Source organism: Mesoplodon densirostris, chromosome 10 (assembly GCF_025265405.1).
Source record: "Mesoplodon densirostris isolate mMesDen1 chromosome 10, mMesDen1 primary haplotype, whole genome shotgun sequence".
NCBI lineage: Eukaryota > Metazoa > Chordata > Mammalia > Artiodactyla > Ziphiidae > Mesoplodon > Mesoplodon densirostris.
Window position 1 is genome coordinate 9,323,751 of NC_082670.1, and position 23,634 is coordinate 9,347,384.

Genomic DNA, 23,634 nt, shown 5'->3' on the forward strand with positions numbered 1-23,634 from the left:
CTATAAGGACAAACACAGTATCTTCTCTTTTCTGAAGTATACACTTAGGGCCTTTAATGAATCTGTTTTCAGATAAATAACACATTAATTCTCCTGTGTTCAAGAGCTTGGTCAGTATAAACTTCTCAAAGTTGTTCCCTCTGTGGTCACTCTGAGGGCACCTAAAACTTTGTTTATCCATGTTGTTACCAACCCTCAACACTTCGAATCTAACTGTAATCAGAACCTCACTTCTTCGACCCAGGGTTCCAAGGATTGGAGATTCCTTCTCCAGTTAAGAAACACACCAGAACATGATGGCTTAGAAACAGCAGAAGCGGGAGCAGAAGTGGTGGTGGGAAGTTCCCCTGGGGGAGGAGAGCAGATGGCTTCTTCCAGTGAATCTGGGTCTCCCCTGTCCAAAACCATGAAGCTAGATAGAGTGCCAAGAAAGTCCCACATGCACCCCCGTGTGCTAGAGAAGGCACCATCCCCAGATGTGTCTCTGTGTGGAGCTCTAACAGTCATTTCATTCTGTAGAGACTTACACAGTGTGACTATCACAGAAATCACATTTTTCTTTTTGTTTCTAGCAGGTGGGGATGGTTCCTTAGTCCTAAATTCCTATGAGGCTGAGCAGTCTCTAGACTTCTTTGAGTCTTCAGAATTTATCTCTGACCGTGTTTCCACAGTGCATGGCTGGAGATAAGGGAAGTGTTGACTTCGTAATAGAGTTCACAAAATGGATTTCAAACTGGTTGAGAAATAATGTTCCTGTTATCACTCTTCTCCTCATTGAAGGGAGTCTTTCCCAGTGGAACACCTCCTAGTTGGTGGTTAGGGGGTTAGGTCCACCCTGGTTTCGTTTGTTTTAGTTTTTGTTTTACTGAAGTATATTTGATTTACAATGTTATATTAGTTTTAGGTATGCAACATAGTGATTTGATATTTTTATAGATTATACTTCATTCAAAATTACTATGAAATATTGGTTATATTTCCTGTGCTGTACACTACATCCTTGTATCTTATTTATTTTATACATAGTAGTTTGTACCTCTTGATCTCCTTCCCCTATCTTTCTCCTCCCCCACCCCTTTCCCCACTGGTAACCACTAGTTTGTTTTGTGTATCTATGAGTCTTTTTCTGTTTTATTATATTCATTCATTTTATTTTTCAGATTCCACATATAAGTAAAAATATACAGTATTTGTCTTTCTTTGTCTGACTTACTTCACTAAGTGTAATACCCTCCAGGTCCATCCATGTTGCTGTAAATGACAAAATTTCATTATTTTCTCTGGCTGAGTAATAGTCATATGTTGTCTTCTTTATCCATTCATCTGATGATGGACACTTAGGTTGCTTCCATATCTTGACTATTGTAAATAGTGTTTCTATAAATTTTGGGGTGCATATATCTTTTCAAATTAGTGTTTTCCTTTTCTTTGGATGTATACCTAGGAGTGGAATTGCTGGGTCATATGGTAGTTCTATTTTTTATTTTTGAGGAACCAATTTACATTCCCACCAGTGTGTACTAGGGTTGCCTTTTCTCTCCATCCTTGCCAGCATTTATTATTATTTGTCTTTTTGACAATAATAGCTGTTCTAACAGGCGTGAGGTGATATCTCACTATGGTTTTGATTAGCATTTCCCTGATGATTAGTGATGCTGAGCATCTTTTCATGTGCTGGTTGGCCATCTGTGTGACTTCTTTGGAAAAAAGTCTATTCAAGTCTTCTGCCTATATTTTAATTGGATTGTTTGTTTTCTTGATATTGAGTCATATGAGCGGTTTAATATTTTGGATATTAACCTGTTATCAGACATATCATTTGCAAATATCTTCTCTCATTCAGTAGGTTGTCTTTTCACGTTGTTGTTGGTTTCCTTCACTGTGCAAAAGCTTTCAAGTTTAATTTGATGTAGTCTTATTTATTTATTTTTGCTTTTGTTTCTCTTGCCTAAGGAGACAGATCCAAAAAAAATATTGCTAAGATTTATGTCAGGGAATGTACTGCCTGTGTTTTCTTCTAGGAATTTTATGGTTTCCGGTCTTACATTTAGGTCTTTAATCCATTTTGAATTTATTTTTCTGTATGGTGTGAGAAAATGTTCTAATTTCATTCTTTCACATATACCTGTCTAGTTTTCCCACCACCACTTACTGAAGAGACTGTCTCTTTACCACTTTATATTTTTGCCTCCTTTGTTGTAGATTAATTGGCCATATGTGCATGGGCTTATTTCTAGGCTCTTTATTCTGTTCCATTGATCTGTGTGTCTGTTTTTGTGCCAGTATCATACTGTTGTGATGACTGAGCTTTGTAGTATAGTCTGAAGTCTGGGAACATGATGCTTCCAGATTTGTTCTTTTTTCTCAGCGAATACTTTGGCTCTTCAGGGACTTTTGTTCTTCCATACAAATTTTGGGAATTTTTGTTCTAGTTCTGTGAAAATGTCATGTGAGTGTTTCGATAGGGATTGTATTGAATCTGTAGACTGCTTTGGGCAGTATGGACATTTTAACAATATTAATCCATGAACACAGAATCTTTCCATTTAATAGTATCATCTTCAGTTTCTTTTATCAGTGCCTTATGTTTTTAGGGTATAGGTCTTTCACTTCACTGGGTGAGTTTATTCCTAGATATTTTATTGTTTTTGATGTGATTGTAAATGGGATGATTTCTTACTTTCTCTGTCCGATAGTTCATTATTAGTGTATAGAAAAGCAACAGATTTCGGTATTAATCTTGTATCCTGAAACTTTAGTGAATTCATTTATTTGTTCTAATAGGTTTTTTTGGTGGAGACTGTAGTGTTTTCTATATATAGTATCATGTCATCTGCAAATAGTAACAGTTTGACTTCTTCCATTCCAATTTGAATGCCTTTTAATTCTTTTTCTTGTCTGAGTGCTGTGGCTAGGACTTCCAATACTATGTTAAATAGAAATGGTGAGAGTGGGCATCCTTGTCTTGATCCTGATTGTAGAGGAAAAACTTTGCTTTTCACTGTTGTATATGATGTTAGCTGTGGGCCTTTATTATGTTGAGATATGTTCCCTCTGTACCAACTTTGAGAGTTTTCATTGTGAATGAGTATTGAATTTTGTCAGATGCTTTTTTTGCATCTATTGAGGTTATCATGTGATTTTTATCCTTCATTTTGTTAATGTGGTATATCACATTGATTGATTTGCAGATATTGAATCATTCTTGTGTCCCTGGAATAAATCCCACTTGATTATGGTGTATGATCCTTTGTATATGTTATTGAATTCAGTTTGCTAATATTTTGTTGAGAGTTTTTGTGTCTATATTTATCAGGAATATTGGCCTGTAATTTTCTTTTTGTGTAGTGTCTTTGTCTAGTTTTGGTATCAGAGTAATGGTGGCCTCATAGAATGAATTTGGGAATGTTCCCTCCTCTTCAATTTTCTGGAATAGTTTGAGAAGGATAGGTATTAACTCTTGTTTATATGTTTGGTAGAATTCCCCTGTGAAGTTGTCCAGTCCTGGACTTTTGTTTGTTTTGGGAGTATTTTGACTACTGATTCAATTACAATACTAGTAATCGGTCTGTTCAGATGATCTATTTCCTCCTGATTTTGTCTTGGAAGGTTGTATGTTTCTAGGAATTTATCCATTTCTTCTACATTGTCCAGTTTGTTGGCATACAACTGTTTGTAGTGATTTCTTCTGGTTTTTTGTATCTCTGTGATATAGTTTGTTATTTCTCCTCTTTCGTTTCTTATTTTATTTGAGTCCTTTCTTTTTTTCTTGATGAGCCTAGCTAAAAGCTTATAAATTTTGTTTGTCTTTTCAAAAAACCATCTTTTGCTTTTATCGATCTTTTCTATTTTTTAATCTCTATTTTATTTTCTCTCTGATCTTTATTATTTCCTTCCTTCTGCTGATTTTGGGCTTTTTGTTCTTTGTCTGATCCCTTCAGATGGTAGATTAGGTTGTTTGAGTTTTTTGTTTGTTTCTTTCTTGAGGTATGCCTGTATCACTGTTAACTTTCCTCTTAGGACTGCTTTTGCTGTGTCCCATAGATTTTGGAAAGTTGTGTTTTTATTTTCATTTGTCTTCTGAGGCATCTTCTGATTTCCTCTTCAATTTTTTTGTTGACCCCTTGGTTTTTCAGCAGCATGTTGTTTAGCCTCCATGTGTTTGTGTTTTTCTAAGTTCTTCCTATAATTGGTTTCTAGTTTCATACTGCTGTGGTCAGAAAGGATGCTTGATACAATTTCTATCCTCTTAAATTTTTTTGAGACTTCTTTTGTGACCTGGAATGTGATCTATCCTGGAGTATACTCTATGTGCACTTAAAAGGAATGTGTATTCTGCTTTTTTGGATGGAATGTCCTGTAGTTATAAGTCCAACTACTCTAGTGTGTCACTTAAGTCTACTGTTTCCTCATTGATTTGCTTTCTGGATGGTCTGTCCATTGATGTATGTGGGGTGTTGAAGTCCCCTATTATTGTATTATTGTCAATTTCTCTTTTTATGTCTGTTAATGTTTGCTTTATAAATTTAGGTACTCCTATACTAGATGCATATATGTTTATGAACATTATAGCTTCTTCTTGTATTGATCCCTTTATCATTATGTAATGCTCTTCTTTGTCTTTTATTACAGGCTTTGTTTTAAAGTCTACTTTGTCTGATATGAGCATTGCTACCCCAGCTTTCTATTCATTTCCATTTGCATGCAATATCTTTTTCCATCCCCTAACTTACAGTCTGTGTGTCCTTAGCTCTGAAGGGAGTCTCCTGTAGGCAGCATGTTTTTTTATTCAGTCAGCCACCCTATGTCTTTTGATTGGAGCATTTAGTGCATTTTTATTTAAAGTGATTGTTAATAGGTATGTACTTAATATCATTTTGTTATTTGTTTTCTGATTGTTTTTGTAGTTCTTCTCTATCTCTTCTTCTTCTTATGGTCTCTTCCCTTGTGATTTGATGATTTTCTTTAATGTTACGTTTATGTTCCTTTCTAGTTTTTGTATATATATTGTAGTTGTTTGACTTGTGGTTATCATGCAGTTCATATATATGGCTCTATAACTATATTTATTTTTAACTGGTAGTCCTTTAAGTTCAAACACATTCTAAAAGGTCTACATTTCCCCCCCACCATGTTTTGTATTTTTGATGTAATATTTTACATCTTCATATCTGTCCCTTACCTGTTTATTGTAGTTACAGTTGATTTTACATTTTTGTCTTTTAACCTTCATATGAGCTTATTTCAGTGGTTGATCCACAGTCTTTACTAGTAGGATTTTTGTCTAGTCTTTACTATAGGATATTTGTCTTTACTAGTGGGATTTTCCCCTTCCTATAATTTATCTCTTGATATAGCCTTTTCATTTTCATTTAAAGACTCCTTAACACTTCCTGTAAGATTGGTTTAGTATTGATGAATGCTAGTTTTTGCTTGTCTGAGAAACTCTTTATCTCTCCTTCAGTTCTGAATGATAACCTTGCTGGGAGGAGTATCCCAGGTTGTAAATGTTTTCCTTTCAGCACTTTATCTATATCATGCCACTCCCTTCTAGCCTGCAAAGTTTCTGCTGCAAAATCAGTTGATAGCCTTTTGGGGGTTCCCTTGTATGTGACTCTTTGTTTTTCTCTTGCTGCCTTTAGAATTCTCTTTTTATCTTTAACTTTTGCCATTTTAATTATGATTATGTCTTGGTGTGGGTCTCTTTGAGTTCATCTTGTTTGGAACTCTCTGTGCTTCTTGTACCTGGGTATCTGTTTCCTTCTTCAGGTTTGGGAAGTTTTGAGTCACAGTTTTATCAAATACATTTTCTACCCTTTTTTCTCTCTCTTCTCCTTTTGGGAACCCTATAAGTCAAATGTTAGTACGACTGATGTTGTCCCAGAGGTCCCTTAGGCCATTCTCATATTTTAAAATTTGTTTTCCTTTTTGCTGTTCTGATTGGTGACTTCCATTATTCTGTCTTTCAGATTGCTTATGCATTGTTCTATATCACCTCATCTCCTGTTCATGCCATCTAGTGTATTTTTAATTTCAGTTATTGTATTCTTCAACTCTGACTGATTCTTTCCTGTATTTTCTAGTTCTCTGTTAAATTCTCATCGTGTTCATCTATTCTTTTCCCCAGTTCAGTTAATATTTTCATTACTATTTCTTTGTACTCTTTTTTTTTAAGATGTTGGGGGTAGGAGTTTATTAATTAATTTATTTATTTTTGCTGTGTTGGGTCTTCGTTTCTGTGCGAGGGCTTTCTCTAGTTGTGGCAAGTGGGGGCCACTCTTCATCACGGTGCACGGGTCTCTCACTATTGTGACCGCTCTTGTTGCGGAGCACAGGCTCCAGATGCGCAGGCTCAGTAGTTGTGGCTCATGGGCCTAGTTGCTCTGTGGCATGTGGGATCCTCCCAGACCAGGGCTCGAACCCGTGTCCCCTGCATTAGCAGGCAGATTCTCAACCACTGCGCCACCAGGGAAGCCCCCTTTGTACTCTTTGTCAGGCAAATCATTTATCTCTGTTTCATTAGCATTTTTTCAGGTATTTTTTTCTTGTTTCATTTTGTCTTCCCATTTTGTTTAACTTTCTTCGTCTGTGTGAAATCAGGTGAAACAGTTGCCTGTCCTAGTCTTGATGTCATGTCCTCGTGTGGGACCATTCCTGTGCAGTCTGCGTGAGCCCAGTGGCTTTGGTGGGAGAGCTGGATTTGAGGTGAGCATGATCTGCATCTTCCCCCAGGGTGTGCTGGTAGCCACTGCCTTGGTGGGAGGTAGGCCTGGAGTTGGAGGGGGCTAGAGCCAGAGCCGGGTACAAGCCAGGGCTGCTGCTGTGCTCGATGACTGTCACTGCTTTGTTGGGGGTGGGGGTGAGGGCAGAGTGGCTGGAGCCGGAGCCCTGAGGGAGCTGGGTTTCTCTTGGGTATGATGGCAGTCTCCATCTTGGTTTGGGACAAGGTCAGGGCCTAAGGTCTTGGGGCCGCACTCCTGTGCTGGTTTTACTTTTTCCCCAGTGTGTGCCCTCAGTTAGAGGCTGGGTCAGGGCTGGAGGGGTTAGTGCCATGCCACTGAGCTGACCCCACCCCTCCTCCCCCAAGTGTGCACAGAGATCTGTGTTCCAGTGATGGCAGTCTCCATCCGGAGTGTGGGCAGATATTCGTGAGCTGGTAATGGTTGCCTCTACCCTGGTCAGAGGCAGGGTCAGGGTCCAAGCCAGCTCTGTTCCCTCCAAGTGTGCACATTCTCGTGGGCAGTGACAGCCTCTGCCTTAGCGGAGAGCAGTGCTGGAGCAAGAGGGGCTGCAGCAGGGGCCTAGTGCAGGCTGGGGGCACACTGGGACGGTCCCTAGGCATTTTTCAGTCAGCTGCCTCTTTGCTATCATCGGGAGTGAGCAGATCTGTGCGTGTGCTCTTCAAGAGTGGAGTCTCAGTTTCTTACAGCCCTTATTAGTAAATCCCACTGGTTTTCAAGCCAACCAAGGGGGCTCGTCTTCCCCATGTCAGACCCAAGGGCTGAGGTGCCTAATACATGGCTCGCACCCCTCGTTCCCCAGGGAGGATCCCTTAGCTTGTGATAGCCCCCTCCTCCTCTGTGTCCCCCACCAGTGGTGCGGGTGCTGACCAGATCGCTTCTTCTCCCTTCCTACTCAACTCCGTGTGGATCTTTCTTCACAGCCTTGGTTGTAGAATAGCTGTTCTGCTAGTCCCCAGGTCAATTTCAGCGAGAGAAGCTCTATACGCAGTTGTAGTTTTGATGTGTTCATGAGGGAAGGTGAGCCCAGTGTCGTCCTACTATGCCATTTTGATCTCCTCCCACCCTGGATTATTTTAGTCCTTTCTTTATCCTATGTTAGTACCAAGGAGTAGAGGTATTTTAGGCCAAACATTTCATGTTCGTCTTATGAAAGATTCAAACATTTTCTGCTGGCGTGGTAAGGGAAACCATTCCTGTAGTCAACATCACTGTGGATACATATGTAATTATATACCTTATTATTCCAATAGTTGGAACACAGGATAAGTAAAAGCATACTATTAAAAAAAAAGATTTACACCTATGTATCTACCATCACAAAAGCTACTGCTAGACTTCGAACTGAAAATTTGAAGAACATTTGCCTGGTTTTAGAGGCTTGGCTTGGAAAAGGGTGAGAAGGCAGATTGTGGGGGGGACATGAGGTGTTAGAAGAATGAGATTTGAACATAGTGAGTACAAGTGAGTACAAGATTTGCATGTAGTTGAGTACAAGAACATGAGTACGCGTCACAGTGCAGAAGTAGTAGGAGGAGCTGGAGTTGAGAGCTGGCTGGAGAAACCCTAGTGGGGAAAGAGGCTGAGGAAGAGAGAGAAGTGATAATCCCTCGTGGACTCTTTTGGAGCTTAGGGAGATGAAGTTAGGGCAAGAATGAAAAAAGGAGATGTATTTTTCTAATGGACTAAATGGTGCCCAGTGAGGCCATGCCTTATAAATACATGTGGAGTCAACTCACAATAAGATTTTTTTTTATGAAATTATTAGGGACAACATGCAAGATAGACAGACCTTATAATAAATTTCTTCATGGGTAAAACTAAGGAGGTAAACTAGATGCCCTCTGAGCAGCTTTCAACAATAAAATCTCCTTTAAATAAATCTGATCTGTAGGAAATAGTATTAAAGGAAGATTTTGTTTTTTGTTTTTTTGTTTTTTGTTTTTTTTTTGCCGTACACGGACCTCTCACTGTTGTGGCCTCTCCCATTGTGGGGCACAGGCTCCGGATGCGCAGGCTCAGTGGCCATGGCTCACAGGCCCAGCCGCTCCGCCGCATGTGGGATCTTCCCAGACCGGGGCACGAACCTGCGTCCCCTGAATCGGCAGGCGGACTCTCAACAACTGCGCCGCCAGGGAAGCCCTAAAGGAAGGTTTTAATATCATTCTGTCCAAGGCACTGTCACATGGTCACTTGGCCAGATTGGAATTTTCAGCTTATAAACCATCCTGGGTGAAAAGGATCTGTGGTCTTGGGCCCTGACAAAGGATACCCCTGGCATATATCCCTCAGTGAATGTAAGGAGAGGGGCCATGGGCCACAGGTAAGCTGACTGCCCCTCCAGCTACACCTACATATAAGAGGCCCTCCATTTTGTCCTGGAGGCACTTAGCCCCTTTCAGTGCCTGGTAGATCTTGTAGATTGGGTTTCTCTTCCTGATGGACTTGTGTCCTGGTGTTGGCATCCTTATGTCTTATCAAGAAGGAAAAAAAGAGAAAATTAAGTAGTTAAGTGGCAGAGAAGGAGGCCTATACTGGGACCCCCTGACAGCCCCTTTCCCCCATTCAGAGTGGAAATAATCTGTCTGGAGTATCCCTAGATGCTCAGACATGGTGAGCCAAGTTTTCAGTGATCTACCAAAGACTGCTTCCCCCTGCCAGCTTCCATCATTGTTTGAAATCAGTGTTTCACCTAGCTCTGCCTGAAAAGTAGAAATTGACTCTTTCCTGGTGGGTATCTGGTCCCAGTAATTGACTCAGTGCTTGTCCACCCTTCTGTTCCATGACACGGAAAAGCTAGCACAGGTCAGGAAATGAGATGGTGACAAGTCAAGCAGGGTGGCCCTCTGGAACCTCTTGAGAGCTTATTGAAGGCCAGCAGGACCTTCCTGAGGGCTTGACAACAGTTGTCTCCCTGGCGCACAGGGTCAGCTCTCTGCATCCGTATACCCCTGGAGAATGTCACACACTTTCCAAGTTTACATTTGATTCCTGGTGTCACTCCTTATTATTGCCCTTCTCAACCTCTTCTTCATTTTCACCCACTGACATGACACACGAGGAGGTAGAAAGTGGGTAGATGTGACCATCATTTCCAACACCCTTCTCAGCCAAGCAGCTGACTTGGGAGAACACCACATCAGACAAGGATGCTTGTAGACATAACTATTTAAACTGAAAGGAGTTCAGGGTCCTGTGGCACATAAGGGCCTTGCTCTCAGACCAGCAGTGTCCATCTGTCTGGGGCACATGTTGGAAGGGCAGAATCCCAAGCTGTCCTCCAGATCTACTGAATGAGAATCTGCATTTTAACAAGATCATTTTAACAAGATTTGCGGGCACATACAAGTTTGAGAAGCGCTGTTCTGTGACAGTGGTTCTTGACCCCGACTGCAAATTAAAATAACTGGGAAGCTTTTAAAAATACCAGTGCTGAGTCCCCATCTCCATAGATAGATTTAATTGGTCTGGGGTGGACCTGGGAGTTAGTATTCTTAAAGTTCCCCTAGTGATTTTGTAGTGTGCAGTCAAGATCGAGCATTACTGCTAGAGAGATACTTGCTTATTACCTGGGTCTTGACTGATACTTCTTGATCACTTGGTTAGTTGGCTGGTGACTCCCAACCAGGCCACACTGTGGCTCAGAAATTTCAGAAGCAGAGATTCTAATCAGTTCTAATCTCAATCAGCCTAACCTATTTCACTCTGTAAGTTCTTCAGGAACTACACCATCTCTGTCAGTTTGCATTCAGTTAGGTGGTTGTTACTTTTAATCACCTTCGGCTGGGGAAACTGGTAATTTATGTGTGAAGTTGAAGGGGATGATTGGAATATCCACATAGAAAAGAAGGTTACTGATTTTTCTTTGGAAAGAATGTAATTAACAGCAGTAGTGACTAACCCTGTGTGCCAGACCCTATACTTGGCAGTTGACACTTCCCAAGTCATTTATGATCCTCCAGAATCCCACGAGGAGGGTACTAATATTGTCTCCATGCTGTGCAAGAGAAAACTAGAACACGAAAACATTGAGTGCCTTGCCCAGTGAAACAGGTCTATAAGTGGTAAGCCCAAGGTAGGAACCCAGGCAATCAGGCACAGAACTTTTCTCCAAACCACGGCCGCCCACTGCATCACTAAAGCACTCCTTTGAATTTCTGCTCTCATCCAAGGAAGCTCAGGCTGTGGGAAAAGGTGAGAAAGTAAAATTAGCCCTGAATTTGGACAGAGTAGGTGGCCACTTACATGTTTCCATAGATCCAGAACAGAGGGTTTAGAGAGGGACTCAGAGATAGAGGGACCACACAATGTGTTGTCCAAGCCTAGACAATGTAAAATTCTATTCACACTTGCACAGCAGGCATTAACCAGGACTGTCCTAGGCAAACTGAGATGTGCGGTTGCCTTTCTTATAGGTCGTCTCATCCGCGAGGAGTTGAAATGCATTAATACAGGATACATGGTTGGTTTGTGGCCAGGTGAAGGACATATCCTAGTTTTCTTGATTCCTTTTCCGATGCTCTTCTCCTGTTTTGTATTGCCTGCCCTAATTTTCATCTCCTTTTCAACAACTCTCTAACCAGTGTACCATATCATACCCTCCTATGCTCCTAAACTCCCTGTCCAACACTTTAATCTCCAACCAGTAGAGTAACTCCTTGACCACTGTCTCCAGAACAACTTTGCACAAAGTCCCATTTAATGCCTAGAGAGAAGAGACCTTGAATATTCTCTATTTGTGTTGATTGATCCATTTAATATTGGGGAAGCTAATGGAAATGGGATTCAAAGATGGATAAGACATACTTCTATCCCTTAAGAAACTCAGGGTCTAGTGTAAAAACAAATCTTGGGGCAGACCAGGGGAGGCTTCCTAGAAGAGGTGAGTTGAAAAGAATGAGTGGGTGTGAGACTGGCAAAGACTGGGGGAAGTGAGAGAGCCCATGGAGGTGAGAAACATCAATGTGTAGGGAAAACAAGTGGTTCCGTGCTGCTGGGGAACAAGTTTAGAAGAAGGAGGGTTAAGAGTCAAGGCAGGGACTGGGTCACAGTGTGCCATTCCAAGGGCTTGGATTTTCATCTGATGAGGGAAGACTTACAGTGCTTTCAGCGGAATAGGACACGGGAAAATGTGTTCACATATATAGCTGTGTTTGGTTTTAGGTGATTTAAGTGTTCACTGCCACTGGAATTTTAAATGATCTAATTTCTCTTTTTAATTTCTTAGTTAACCATCTATAATTAAGATCAGTTCAGAATTTAACACACTTATGATCCTATTCTGATGCTATATAGAACTTTTTACCCATTCTATTCTTAAGGAGTTAAAAATCTAGAGAGAAGAGAGAGACACATAGCCACTGACGCTAGTGTCCGTCGTTCACATGAACATTCACATATGCATGATGCAAATGAGGGTCCACATGTTGATGCCAGCCTGTTTGCTCATTGGGATTCAACTGTAGTGGAAAATTGGATATAGCACTTAAACAATGAAGCTTATTAAAAAGAGCTTTGTGTTGAAAATAGTATTGATTTAAAAAGTTATTGTTCTCTAAGCACTGAGTAATCACTTTTTTTCTCTGCACATTTTCTGCCAAAAAAATGGATTAGTGTCTTTCTTTCTTTCTTTTTTTTTTTTTTAATATAGACTTGGGGACGGCATCAACAATCTACCCAGAACTTCAAGGAGCCAAAACTAGTTAGAATTAGATGTCAGCACATCTGAAATGTCAACACATTTTTTTCTGGATAATTTCCTGTGATTTGAAATCCTGATTTTTTGAGTCATTTTTAGTATTACATTTTTTAAGTGTTTGCTTTCAAGGAGGATTTTGCCTCTGAGGCTTTCTCAACCAGTTAAATTCTCCAAGAGCAGAAAATATGTGAAAAAGCCAAGTTGCATGCTTATTTCTCCAGGGTCTCAGTCTCCTCTCAGAAATACAGACTCTTGTACTGAACCTTCTGAAACTGTCATTTTTTTTGCATACACAGGCTTATGTTTTCACACCAGTTCATAGATTGGGCGGAAGATGCCACTTCTATTTTAATAGAACAGAATGGCATGTGGGTGTGTGATGTGGGGGACTGTGTGTGACTCTTGCCTTCCTTATATACAAAATCAGAGTGGAGTTCCTGCACTCCTCCTTGGATAGGTAAAAAAATCCTGGCTATTTTTCAACCTGACTTTTTGGTGGTTACTTTTCCGACAGAAAATATTCTGGGGGTGAGGGCAGTAGGGGAAGCAGGGAGAGAATAAAATCTTCCTCTTTGAAATCAACTAAGTTAAGATTGCTTTTTTTCTTTGAAGAAGCAACGTGGTTCTGCCTACCTATAATTAGAAAGCTTAGCTTACTGGCATATTCACATTGCCTGAAACCCCAAGTGAGAATTTCAGTCTCAAGTACAGGGTGTGATTCTACCTGGTGAACACTTTACTAAAGGTTGAGAAGCAACCTCATGAGAGAGGGATGGGAACACATCAGGGAAGGCACTGCTGAGGGTGGAAGAGCTGAGAGGGTCATCTGGATCCATTTCTTTCAAAGAGGAATTCTTGGCATTTAATAACTTGTGAACCTCAAGTCCTCACTTAAGGGAGGGAGAGAACTTGAGTCCATTTTTTCATGCAGGGGTTGGTGATACCCATGCTCTCTGGGTCCTAAGCTCTCTAAACAAGATGATTTTTAGCCTTAAAGCTAAATGAGGTGTTGTTTGGAGGAGGAGGGGAGATAATTTGATGGGGTCCTTTGAGAAAGTACGAACTTCCCCCAGGCTTTTCCTTTGCCTGCTTTGGACAAAGGCATCAAACATCACTGCCTTCTGCTTTACTGGTTTCTCCTTCTGTTTCCAGGAGGAGTCCAGAGAGCATAACGAAGAAGTGTTTCTGTAGGTAAGAGAGAAATGAACTGACCCCATTTCCAGTGGTTGAGCTTCTCTCCAAATAGGTAGATGCCGACGCTAAAGATGTAGCTGAGAGAGAAGAAGGCTGCTAGACCCGCTGGGCTGAGTTTGGCAAACACGGGATACACCCATGTACCCGTCTCAGAGTAGATCCATAGTACCCTGCAGAAAATGACAAATCACAATGATTAGGACAGCAGGGGGAAAAAGCCATAGTCTCTTCAAGATCATTGGGGTTCTGGAGTCCAGGCAGAGGAAAAGAAGCCACAGGGGACATTTAACAGCCGAGGTGTTTCCCGAACCTGCAGAAGTGAGTATTTTCTGGATAAATAGACTGATTCATTGAGACATTCTGTTTCAGGCGCTGGGCTTGGCTATTTTACCTAATCCATTAAAATTCAATGATGGTAAAAGAATATAGGAAAACACTGAACACATCATTAACCAAACAAAATGTATAAGAACATGAATTATTTCTTTCCCTGAAAGATGTGACCTGCTGAGACATTGAACTTGCTAAGATGGTGCCCATTTGCTCACTCTCAGCCAGACAAGTGGGGTTTGCTTTTCTGTGCCTAAGAGTTAAGTATAGCTTTCCATTAGCTCTCCAAGCCTGTTGGGGTAGGAGAGGCAGAGATCGAGCATTATTACTATAATAGAGTAGACCTGGGGTTTAATTGTGGGCCTAGATTTCAGCTCGTGGAAATAGCCACGGATAGAGTATTAAGTAGGAATAGATGGATCTACAGGAGGCTCAGATCTTGCTCATGTGAGGGTAGAATATAAATCATTTCTGTCAGCCAAGAGAAGGAAAAGAAATGCTAGGAGAGGAGCCACGATGTCTAAGTGAAGCCTAAAACTGCCGTTTGCTGGAAACAAACTGCACCGGAAGATGCCAAAGTCTGAAATAACTTTTAAAATTAAATACGGGGAAGATGATGTATCAGCTACAGCTTATAGTCAGTTATGAGTACGGAATACGGAACCAGGCTTCTGTGATTCGAATCCTAGGTGTGCTGCCTCCTAGCTGTGTTACCTGCACTAATGGATTCAACTCTTCTATCCCCCTACCCTCATGTATAAAGGAGGGGTACAAACAGCATATAGCTCATAAGGCTATTGTAAAGATGAAGGGAGTTAAGTTAGCACATGTAAATTCCATAGACCAGTGCCTGGCAGATTGTAATCATTTTATAAGAGTTGAAAAGCTTCTATCCTCTGAGGGAATACACAGTGGGTGTCGCCTCAGCAATCTTTCTTTGAGGCTATTCATCTCTTGTAAAACTTAGGATAGCCTAGGTTATGCTTCAGAAACAACGTTCATATTTGGATATCCCAGGTTGTCAAAGGAGTTCAGATGGAAGCATGAAATTCTGTGCTTAATTAAACGTTCAGAACCCAAGTGCAATCTTGGTTGTTTCACACACTTTAAGTTTGTCAAATGCTTTGTTGGAAGAGCGGGGCTAACATCAGGGCCAGGACTAGGGTGAGGCAAGGGAGGCACCTAATGGCATAAAACTTAAGAGGTCATCTCTGTGCATCCAAGGACACAGTCAACAGAATAAAAAGGCAACTTACGGAATGGGAAAAACAGTCGCAAATCAGGCATCTGATATGGGATGATTATCCAGAATATATAAAGAACTCCTAGAACTCAACAACAAAAAATAAACAATCCAATTAAAAACGGACACAGGACTTGAAGAGACATTTCTATGAAGAAGATATACAGATGGCCAACAAACACATGAAAAGATACTCAGTGTCACTAATCATGAGGGAAATGTGACTCAAAACTATAAAGAGATACCACTTCCCACCTATGAGGGTATCTTCTATCAAAAAACCCCCAGAGAATATAAAGTGTTGAAGAGGGTGTGGAGAACTTGGAACCCCTGTGCACTGTTGGTAGGAATGTAAGATGGTGTCACTGCTGTGTAAAATAGGATAGCAGTTCCTCAAAACATGAAACCTAGAATTACCATAGGATCCAGCAATTCCATTTCTGGGTACATACTTCAAAGAATTAAAAGCAAAGACTCAAAGAGATATTTGTACTCTCATGTTCATAGCAGCATTATTCACAGTAGTTAAAATATGGGAGCAACCCAAGTGTCCATTTAAGGACAAACAGATAAATAAAATGTAGTACAGTTATATACACACAATGGAATATTATGCAACCTTTAAAAGGAAGGAAATCCTGGGACTTCCCTGGTGGCACAGTGGTTAAGAATCGCCTGCCAATGCAGGGGACGTGGGTTCGAGCCCTGGTCCAGGAAGATCCCACATGTCACGGAGCAACTAAGCCCATGTACCACAACTACTGAGCCTGTGCTCTAGGACCTGCGTGCCACAACTCCTGAGCCCACATGCTGCAACTACTGAAGCCTGTGCGCCTAGAGTCCGTGCTCAGCAGAAAAGAAGCCAGCACACCTCAATGAAGAGTAGCCCCCGCTCGCCGCACCTAGAGAAAGCCCATGCACAGCAACGAAGACCCAACGCAGCCAAAAATAAATTTGAAAAAAAAAAAAAAGGAAGGAAATCCTGACATATGCTATAACTTGAATGAAACTTGAGGATATTATGTTAGGTAAAATAAGCCAGTCACAAAAGGACAAATACTGTATGATTTCACTTATATAAAGTACTTAGAGTCATCAGATTCATAGAGACAAAGTAGAATGGAGCTGGGGGGAAGGGGGAAATGGGGAGTTTGGGAAGAAAAACATTCTGGAGGAGGATAGTGGTAATGGCTGCAAGCAATGTTAATGTCCTTAATGCCACTAAACTGTATACTTAAAACTTGTAAATTGTATGTTACGTGTATTTTACCACAATAAAAAAGAAAATTTAAGGAGACATCAGTCTCAGGGTTCTGCATGTGTAGTATTGTCCCTTGGGCCCTAGGCCTGGCCCTGCTGGCATCACTCTGCTGCTCCAGGCTTGTCTAGATGCTACTCTCATGTACTCAAAACTGCACTGGATTGAAAACAAGTAATAATTGTTCTCATTGTTACTACTATTAGAATTCTGTGAGATGTGCATCCATGGATGCACTTTAGAAGGATATCCACAGCACTTCTTTCCTGCATGGTTGTCTCTCATGACAGGCCGGAGGAGGTATAAGGGACAGAAAGTAAATATCCTCAAGTAGCTGAGGCCAGGAGTTTTGGGTCAGCGAGGAGATCTAAATACACTCCAAACGGGTTGCATTAATTGGTTCACTTTGTTTTCTCTATATATTTGAAATTAGGGCTTCCTAGTTTCCATGCACATTTATATAAGATAGTCTACAAATAAGGACACTCCTCTAGAAGCCTGGGAAGTTTCTGTTTATTTACTTCATTTTTGTTCCCTCCAGCGTAAGGTTTGTAAAGGAAAGTTCCTGAAGTAAGCTAATGACGTCTGCACTTTCACAGAGAAGGTGCAAAGAAAGTTCTAGGTGTGTTCACTGACAGTGGGAAAATTAATGCAAATACGATTAGAGCGTGAGGCATGATGGCCGTCATTTAATGAAGGGTAGTCAGCAGAGAGGCCGAGTGCGGAGATAGCCATGGTCAGGTGCTATCACCTCTCTATGGCTTCTGGAATATATGTTAAAAGGGGAGAGAGAGGGAGAGGGAAGGGGAGAAGGAAGGGGGGGGGAGAAGGAAGGGAGGGAGGGAGGGAGGGAGGAAAGGCACTCAGCACGTGTGCAGCCGAATTGTCCTTGTCCTCCATCTCAGCCAATGTCAGCTCTTCCCTAGCTGCCACATATGATCCCATGGAATCATATTTAAATATTTCTGCAGTGCACTCGTTTCATGATCTCAATCCAGGCTCCTTCATCTCCTATAGGTTTCTATAGCTGTCTGCTCACTGGGCTTTCTTGCTCACATCAACCCACTTTCCACAATGCAGTAACCCAATAGTCTCTCTAAAAGAAAAAAATCGTTCACGGTGCTCCCCTGCTTCCAGTGGATCCACGTTGCTTTAGGAAACTACCCAAGCTCCTCCCCCTGGCCTACCTGGCCCTGCCCTGCCCACCCATCCACCCATCCACCCTCAGATCTGCAGTCCAACCCTTTCTGTTTCTTGAGTGAGCCCAGCTCTACAGCTTCTGGTCTTCACCCATGCAACTGTCTCTACTTGGAACACCTCTGCCTTTACCCTTCCTAGGACACACTTCCTGCTCTGTCCCCGGCTGAACCTTACTCATGCTTTGAATTTCAGCTTACAAGTTAATTTCTCCAGAAAACAATTCCTGACCATTCTTCCCACAACCCACATTTGGTTAGGTTGTTATGTGCTTCCCCTACCATGAGTTTACCCTTGTTGCATATTTGACTGTCTTTCTCCAGAGCTTCTGGAAGCTCTGTAAGGACTGGGATTTTATCTATGATGTGCATCTGTTTCCTAAGTGCTAGAAACATGGCAGGTTCTTTAGTTTTAAATAAATGGCTCTTTGGGTGGCCCCGCCAGCACCTATGGTTCCTTTTAAGTGCCGTTAGCTGTGGCTTCTATAGACAGGTCTCAGCTGCCTGACACGCCAAGAACACTGCAGCCTCTGAAAGCTGGAACGTGTAACCAGTAGCCTTCCAAATTGTAGTTAATTGGATGCTCACATTAATGGAATCACCATCTTCCCAATCCACCAGCTGAAAATTCTGAGAATTTTCCTTGATGTTCCCTTTTCATTTGCCCACTACACACCAATGAATCCATCAAACCTATTCTGTTACACCAACAATGCGTCTCAGGTATGTCCCTCATTCCTAATTGTACAGCTATATCCCTTTCCAGGCTCTTCTTATTTCTAACTTGTGTAACAGGCATTTTGGGTAGCTGAGATTTGGGCAGGAAGGATGAAGAGTGTAGATAAGCATTTCCATTCTTAGCCCTCCACCTCCACCCCTCTTCAGTTTGCATGCTGGCTGGCCTGGACCCCAGATGCTGATCATAGGGGAAGTTGTGTGGCATCTTCCTATTTATTTTCATATATTAATTTACAGGAGGGCTAGGGAGTCCTTCTGTGGAAAATGAGGCTGGGATTCTGATCCCCACTAAGATTTTTAGGTTGTAAAACAATGGTACCATCTAGATGGTCCCAGACTAAGGTCATATTTCAGGAAAGAGTAACAGTGGATCTGGGAGTGAATTCACATAGTGCGCTAGCGGTAGTAGGAGAGGATTGTTGGTACCGCGTATAACAAGGTGGCTGGTCCTGGAACTCAGCTTAGTCTGCCCCTCTGGCAGTTTCTAATGGCTTCTGGGCGTAAGCTGTCTATATGTGTAAGTGTGCATGTGTAAACGGGTGCACGAATTTAGAGGGTTATTACACTTGGGGTGTCCAGGCAGCTTTGCTCTGGGGCCTCACCTGAGCGAGCATAGAATAGAAGAAAGGAATCGTCTCTCTTGCCCCATAGGAACTGCTATTGAGAGGTGACTTTAAAAATATCTTTTCCCAGGCTGGGTTACAGCTGTATATCTGTATGATGCTTGCACTTGGCATGCAATACCTTACACACTAGCAGGGACAAATACAGCATCAGCTGATTTCTGGTCTACCAAAGAGCAAGGCGGTGGTGCACTGCAGGCCAGCTGGGGCTGTTGCAATAGCCAGTAGCATTGTTCTACTTCCACCAACAGAGGAGACCAATGGGCAGTGGCATTGTTGGCAGTGACAGCAGTGGGGGAGGCGTGCTGACCTTAAAGCAAGCCCCGTGGAGGTGCTGGATCCAGGAGGCTGGGTATTGTGGCTTTACAGTCTGTGTGGGAGAGTGAGTCTCAGAACTGTGTACTGCATGGGCATGTGTGAGCACTCACGGGATTATTAGAATATTTTAGAGACGGAGGTCTTGGAGGACTGGACCACCTGCAGAAGGGTGTTCCAAGCATCCAGACATGGGATGACACTGGAACTGTGAAATATCCGTGGATGAAGAATAAACCATTGTGATTGAACTAGATGACTTAAGAGTATTCCGGCTAACCTTTATTCGTATATTGCTTTATTCTGTTTTGCTTCCCATGTCTTGCCACTTCAATCCATTTTAAGCACTATTGTCAAGATAGTCATTTTAAAGCATAATTCTCTGGCCATGTTACTAAGAATTCTTCTCACTCCTACCTCCATGGCAAACAAACAACAGCAACAAACACATCTCACATTGTCTGTACCATGTCCAGCCTCCTCCAGCCTGCCGCCTGCAAGACTCCGTGAGTGGGCAGTTTCAGGGTGATTTCCTGTTAGTCTCTTTCACTAGTAGGTCCAGCTAAAGTGAATTGCTAGCGATGGCTTTAATGTGATGTGTGCCCTCTTGGCTTTGCGATTGTGCAGTGTTCGCTTTCTCCCAGTTTTTGCTGCTCCAATCCAGCCAGTCCTTCAGGGCCCAGATCCAATGACATCTTCCATGAAGTCCTTCCCACGCTGCCCAGTCAGATGTAACTGCTTCCTCCTTGTGTTCCCTTTAGCACCTCGTATTTGTTATGACATTTTATCACTTTCCATCTTGTGTTCTTATAATTTGTGTGCATGGCTCATCTCCACTTAGGAGGTACAAACCCCCTAGGGGCTGGGGCTTGGCCTTATATAACTTTGCTTTTCCCAGCAGGACCAGCCCTGTGTTAGGGGAAATATTTGTTCAATAAAAGATGAGTAAGAGCCAGCAGTAGGAACGTTTCTATTCTCCTGCTCCTTAGGAAGAGCTAGGTGATGTGTTTTGGGGTGAGAGAGAAGGGGGGAGTAAGTGAGCTACCATATATATAGATGACTAATGCTTTCCAAAGGAGATGAAAGATTTACAGTTATTACGACTTTGCAAAGCTTTACTTTCCCACTTAGGGGCCAGCCCTCCAATTTTGCAATCTGAAAAATAACAAAAAGCAAGTGCCACATATGAGGCAGTCCCCATGGTCTTGGTGGATATTTTTAGGTCATTGTAACATGGTTTCAGCAGTGAAATACTTCTCCAGCTCAGGGTTATTGCCATTTTTTTGACTCATGTTTGTTTCTCACGCTCCCTCTGGCCCGGGACCGTATTCTTTACCTCATTCCTGCTATGCTGTTTCCCTATTTGAGCATCCAAACTGGCACGCCTAACAGCTGACCTATAGCCGCTTCCCTAAAATATCTCCATGGACATCCACAGTTTGTGGAACTTGTTGCTGACCATCCGTGGCCATGAAGGTGCATGTGCCCCCAGAGTATTGTGTAAGGGTGGAGGCAGCTGGCAGCAAGGAGTCTGAGCTCCCCTAATTAGGCAACGGACAGGGAGCAAAGCTCCAATCAATAGGGCAGCATAAAATGCCTGCGTACAGGTGTATTTGCTTCACTCCAGCAAAAATGAGGCCTACTGGACAGAATGCTGATTCTGTACTTCATTCATGTTAAGAAAGTCCACATCCCAAACCACTTCAGCTCCCTGCCAGGGTCTATCCAGTCACATTCCTGCTAGTGATAGGTCTCCAGCCCTTCCCTTCATTTGCCCCATTACATCACTTTAACATACAATCAGAGCACGGAGCTGGAAGGAACAACATCGTGAAAGCTTTTAGACTGTAGAGATGATGGTAAGCTTTTGCGTTCTCACCCCTTCAGCATTTAGCAGAGTGTGTTTTTACACAAACAGGGAGCTGAACAAATACCTGACCATCTGAATACACTGAAAAGAGAACTGGATTTGGAAACAGAAGTCCTTGATTTAAGTCTCAGCTTTCATTTTCCCCAGCCACACGACCTTGGACATGTCACTTAGCCCACTGGGGCTTCAGGTCTCCAAAGCTGGATGATCTCTGAGTCGCCTTCCACCACCCACCCTCTCTGATTCTCTTTGCAGATTGATTGATATTGTCGTCTGTGGGCCAGCATCAACTCTCTTGAGTTACCACAAATGCCACCAACTGATCTCCCTGTCTGATTCCCCTTTAATTTCCATACTTCAGCCAGCATCATCTTCCTAATCATCTTTCTTACATAAGCCATGTTATTTCACTTCTCTGCTTATAACTTTTGCATAGAAAAGCCCTCTTTTTTTTTTTTTTTTTGCGGTACGCGGGCCTCTCACTGTTGTGGCCTCTCCCATTGCGGAGCACAGGCTCCGTACGCGCAGGCTCAGCGGCCATGGCTCACGGGCCCAGCCGCTCCGCGGCATGTAGGATCTTCCCAGACCAGGGCACGAACCCGTGTCCCCTGCATCCACAGGTGGACTCTCAACCACTGCGCCACCAGGGAAGCCCAAGCCCTCATTTTAAAAGTCCAGATTCACTAACTTCTCCCTGTCCTACAGTTCAGCCATGCCCTCAGCTCCTCCAGCCTTTCACAGATGCTATTCCCTCTGCCTGAAGGTCTTTTCCATATCTCTTTTGACTTATTTCTACTTATTCTCTGCATTTCAGCTCAGACACCACTTCCTTTAAGAAGCCAGTCCTCCGCATCCCCCAGCACCCTGTGCTTATCCCTGTTAGAGTCTCACCACCCTGTCTTCCCACTGTTTCTGTACTGTCCTCTCTCCCAGGCAGTCCCCAAATGCAGCACCGTGTCTTGTATATCTCTGTATCCTCATACCTTAGCACAGTGCCTGGCACTGAGGAATAATTGACTGGACACGTGATGTGTTCACTCCTGACCGTCTTGCTGCACCTCCTTTCTCCAGCACCCCAGTTCCCTGCATTGTCAGAGCTCATGCCCAGGCACCAATGAGCCAGACCCTCTCGACCACTACTTTTCGTCCTTATGGGCGCCACAATTTTCCCCAAATACCAGTCACCTTAGGTGCTCTATTACCTTCTTGGTTTCTGAGGAGGAAAAGAGCAAGGGTAGATATGAGGATTGATGATCAACTCCAAGTCCTTAGGTAGAAGAAAATTAATAGACCGAAGGTGCTATCTCATATATGAACTCTGAAAGTTATATTTGGCAAGAAAGAATAAATCAGATTAAAGTCCACCAAAAAAACAGAGCATGGAAATGCATGTGCATAATCAACCAGCTACCACCCTGCTTCTCCTCAACACATACAAGAGAAAAAAATATATCTTTTGTGTATACCTTACCTGACCCCAGGTCCTAGATATTCTGTCTTTAGGGATTTATTCCTTTGGGTTAAGCCAGACTTGGAATATACATGGCGCATGTCCCACCACAATCCATTCACATGCTATAGGCAGATATTGCTAAATGATAGCACAACTCTTTTGGTAGGGCCTTAGAATCCTTCTCAACACAGTGCTCCAGACCTCAGCTACCAGTAGGTCCCCAATTTATGCCTTATTCTCTAAAAGTGTCCTTTGTTAAAATGCAAAGGCCCCAGGCTAGTGAACAGTGTAAATCAATTGAGTCTTGGGGTGGATTTACTGAACAAGTGCTTTCTTTTAAGACAGGTGAAACATGAAAGACTGTAGGCACTCGGGGAAACAAGGGTGCAGAAGGGTGGGAGGAACATACCTTGCGAAAGGGAAGGAAAGACTGGGGAGGAACCATCACCTGAGTTCTGGGCACAAAGGTCACTGGCTCTAAGACAAAGGCTGCTGAAGCACATGAAGCAGGCACTGCTGGAGGCCAGTCCTTTGGAATGTGTTCTTTTCCTGGCTTCTGTCTCCGACAGAGCACTGCCCTGAGTGAAACCACCCCTCACGTAGGGATTGGGGGATTATCCGGATTGGCAGATGTGCAAAGCTTATGTGAGGCTAGGCTAGAGTAGGAACATCAGGATTCGCTTCCAATCTGCAGGTATTATGCTTGGCATGCCCCTCCCAGTAGAGCAAGAGCATGGCTGTGGGTGAGAAGGCTGTAGGATAGAAAGGGGGGCTTTCCAGTTGCTAGGTGGAAGGCCAAGCACTTTCCCTTGATTACAGACATTGGGCAGAATTTCTGAGAATTAGTGTCACCAGGTGGTTGAATGATGAAATCCAGGCCAGCTACTTAAGTTATCTCTCATGCCTCCAGTTAGTCTGTTCTGCAGGCCCCTGGGCAATTGCCCAAATGCCCTTTCAGTGCTCCAGTGCCAGATGT

The 23,634-nt window shown here is 42.7% G+C and overlaps 1 protein-coding gene across 1 annotated transcript in view; it reads right to left on the reverse strand.

Moving 5' to 3' along the window:
- Positions 1 to 6,630: 6,630 nt before the first annotated feature.
- The window catches only part of ADTRP (androgen dependent TFPI regulating protein), a 55,609-nt gene continuing 38,605 nt past the window's right edge, over positions 6,631 to 23,634 (reverse strand). Inside the window, exons 5-7 of the mRNA XM_060111377.1 lie at positions 13,651 to 13,802; positions 8,213 to 8,306; positions 6,631 to 6,931 (exon numbers count right to left, since the gene is read on the reverse strand). Of these exons, the coding sequence (XP_059967360.1) occupies positions 6,631 to 6,931; positions 8,213 to 8,306; positions 13,651 to 13,802 (547 nt within the window). The remainder of the gene's footprint in view (positions 6,932 to 8,212; positions 8,307 to 13,650; positions 13,803 to 23,634) is intronic.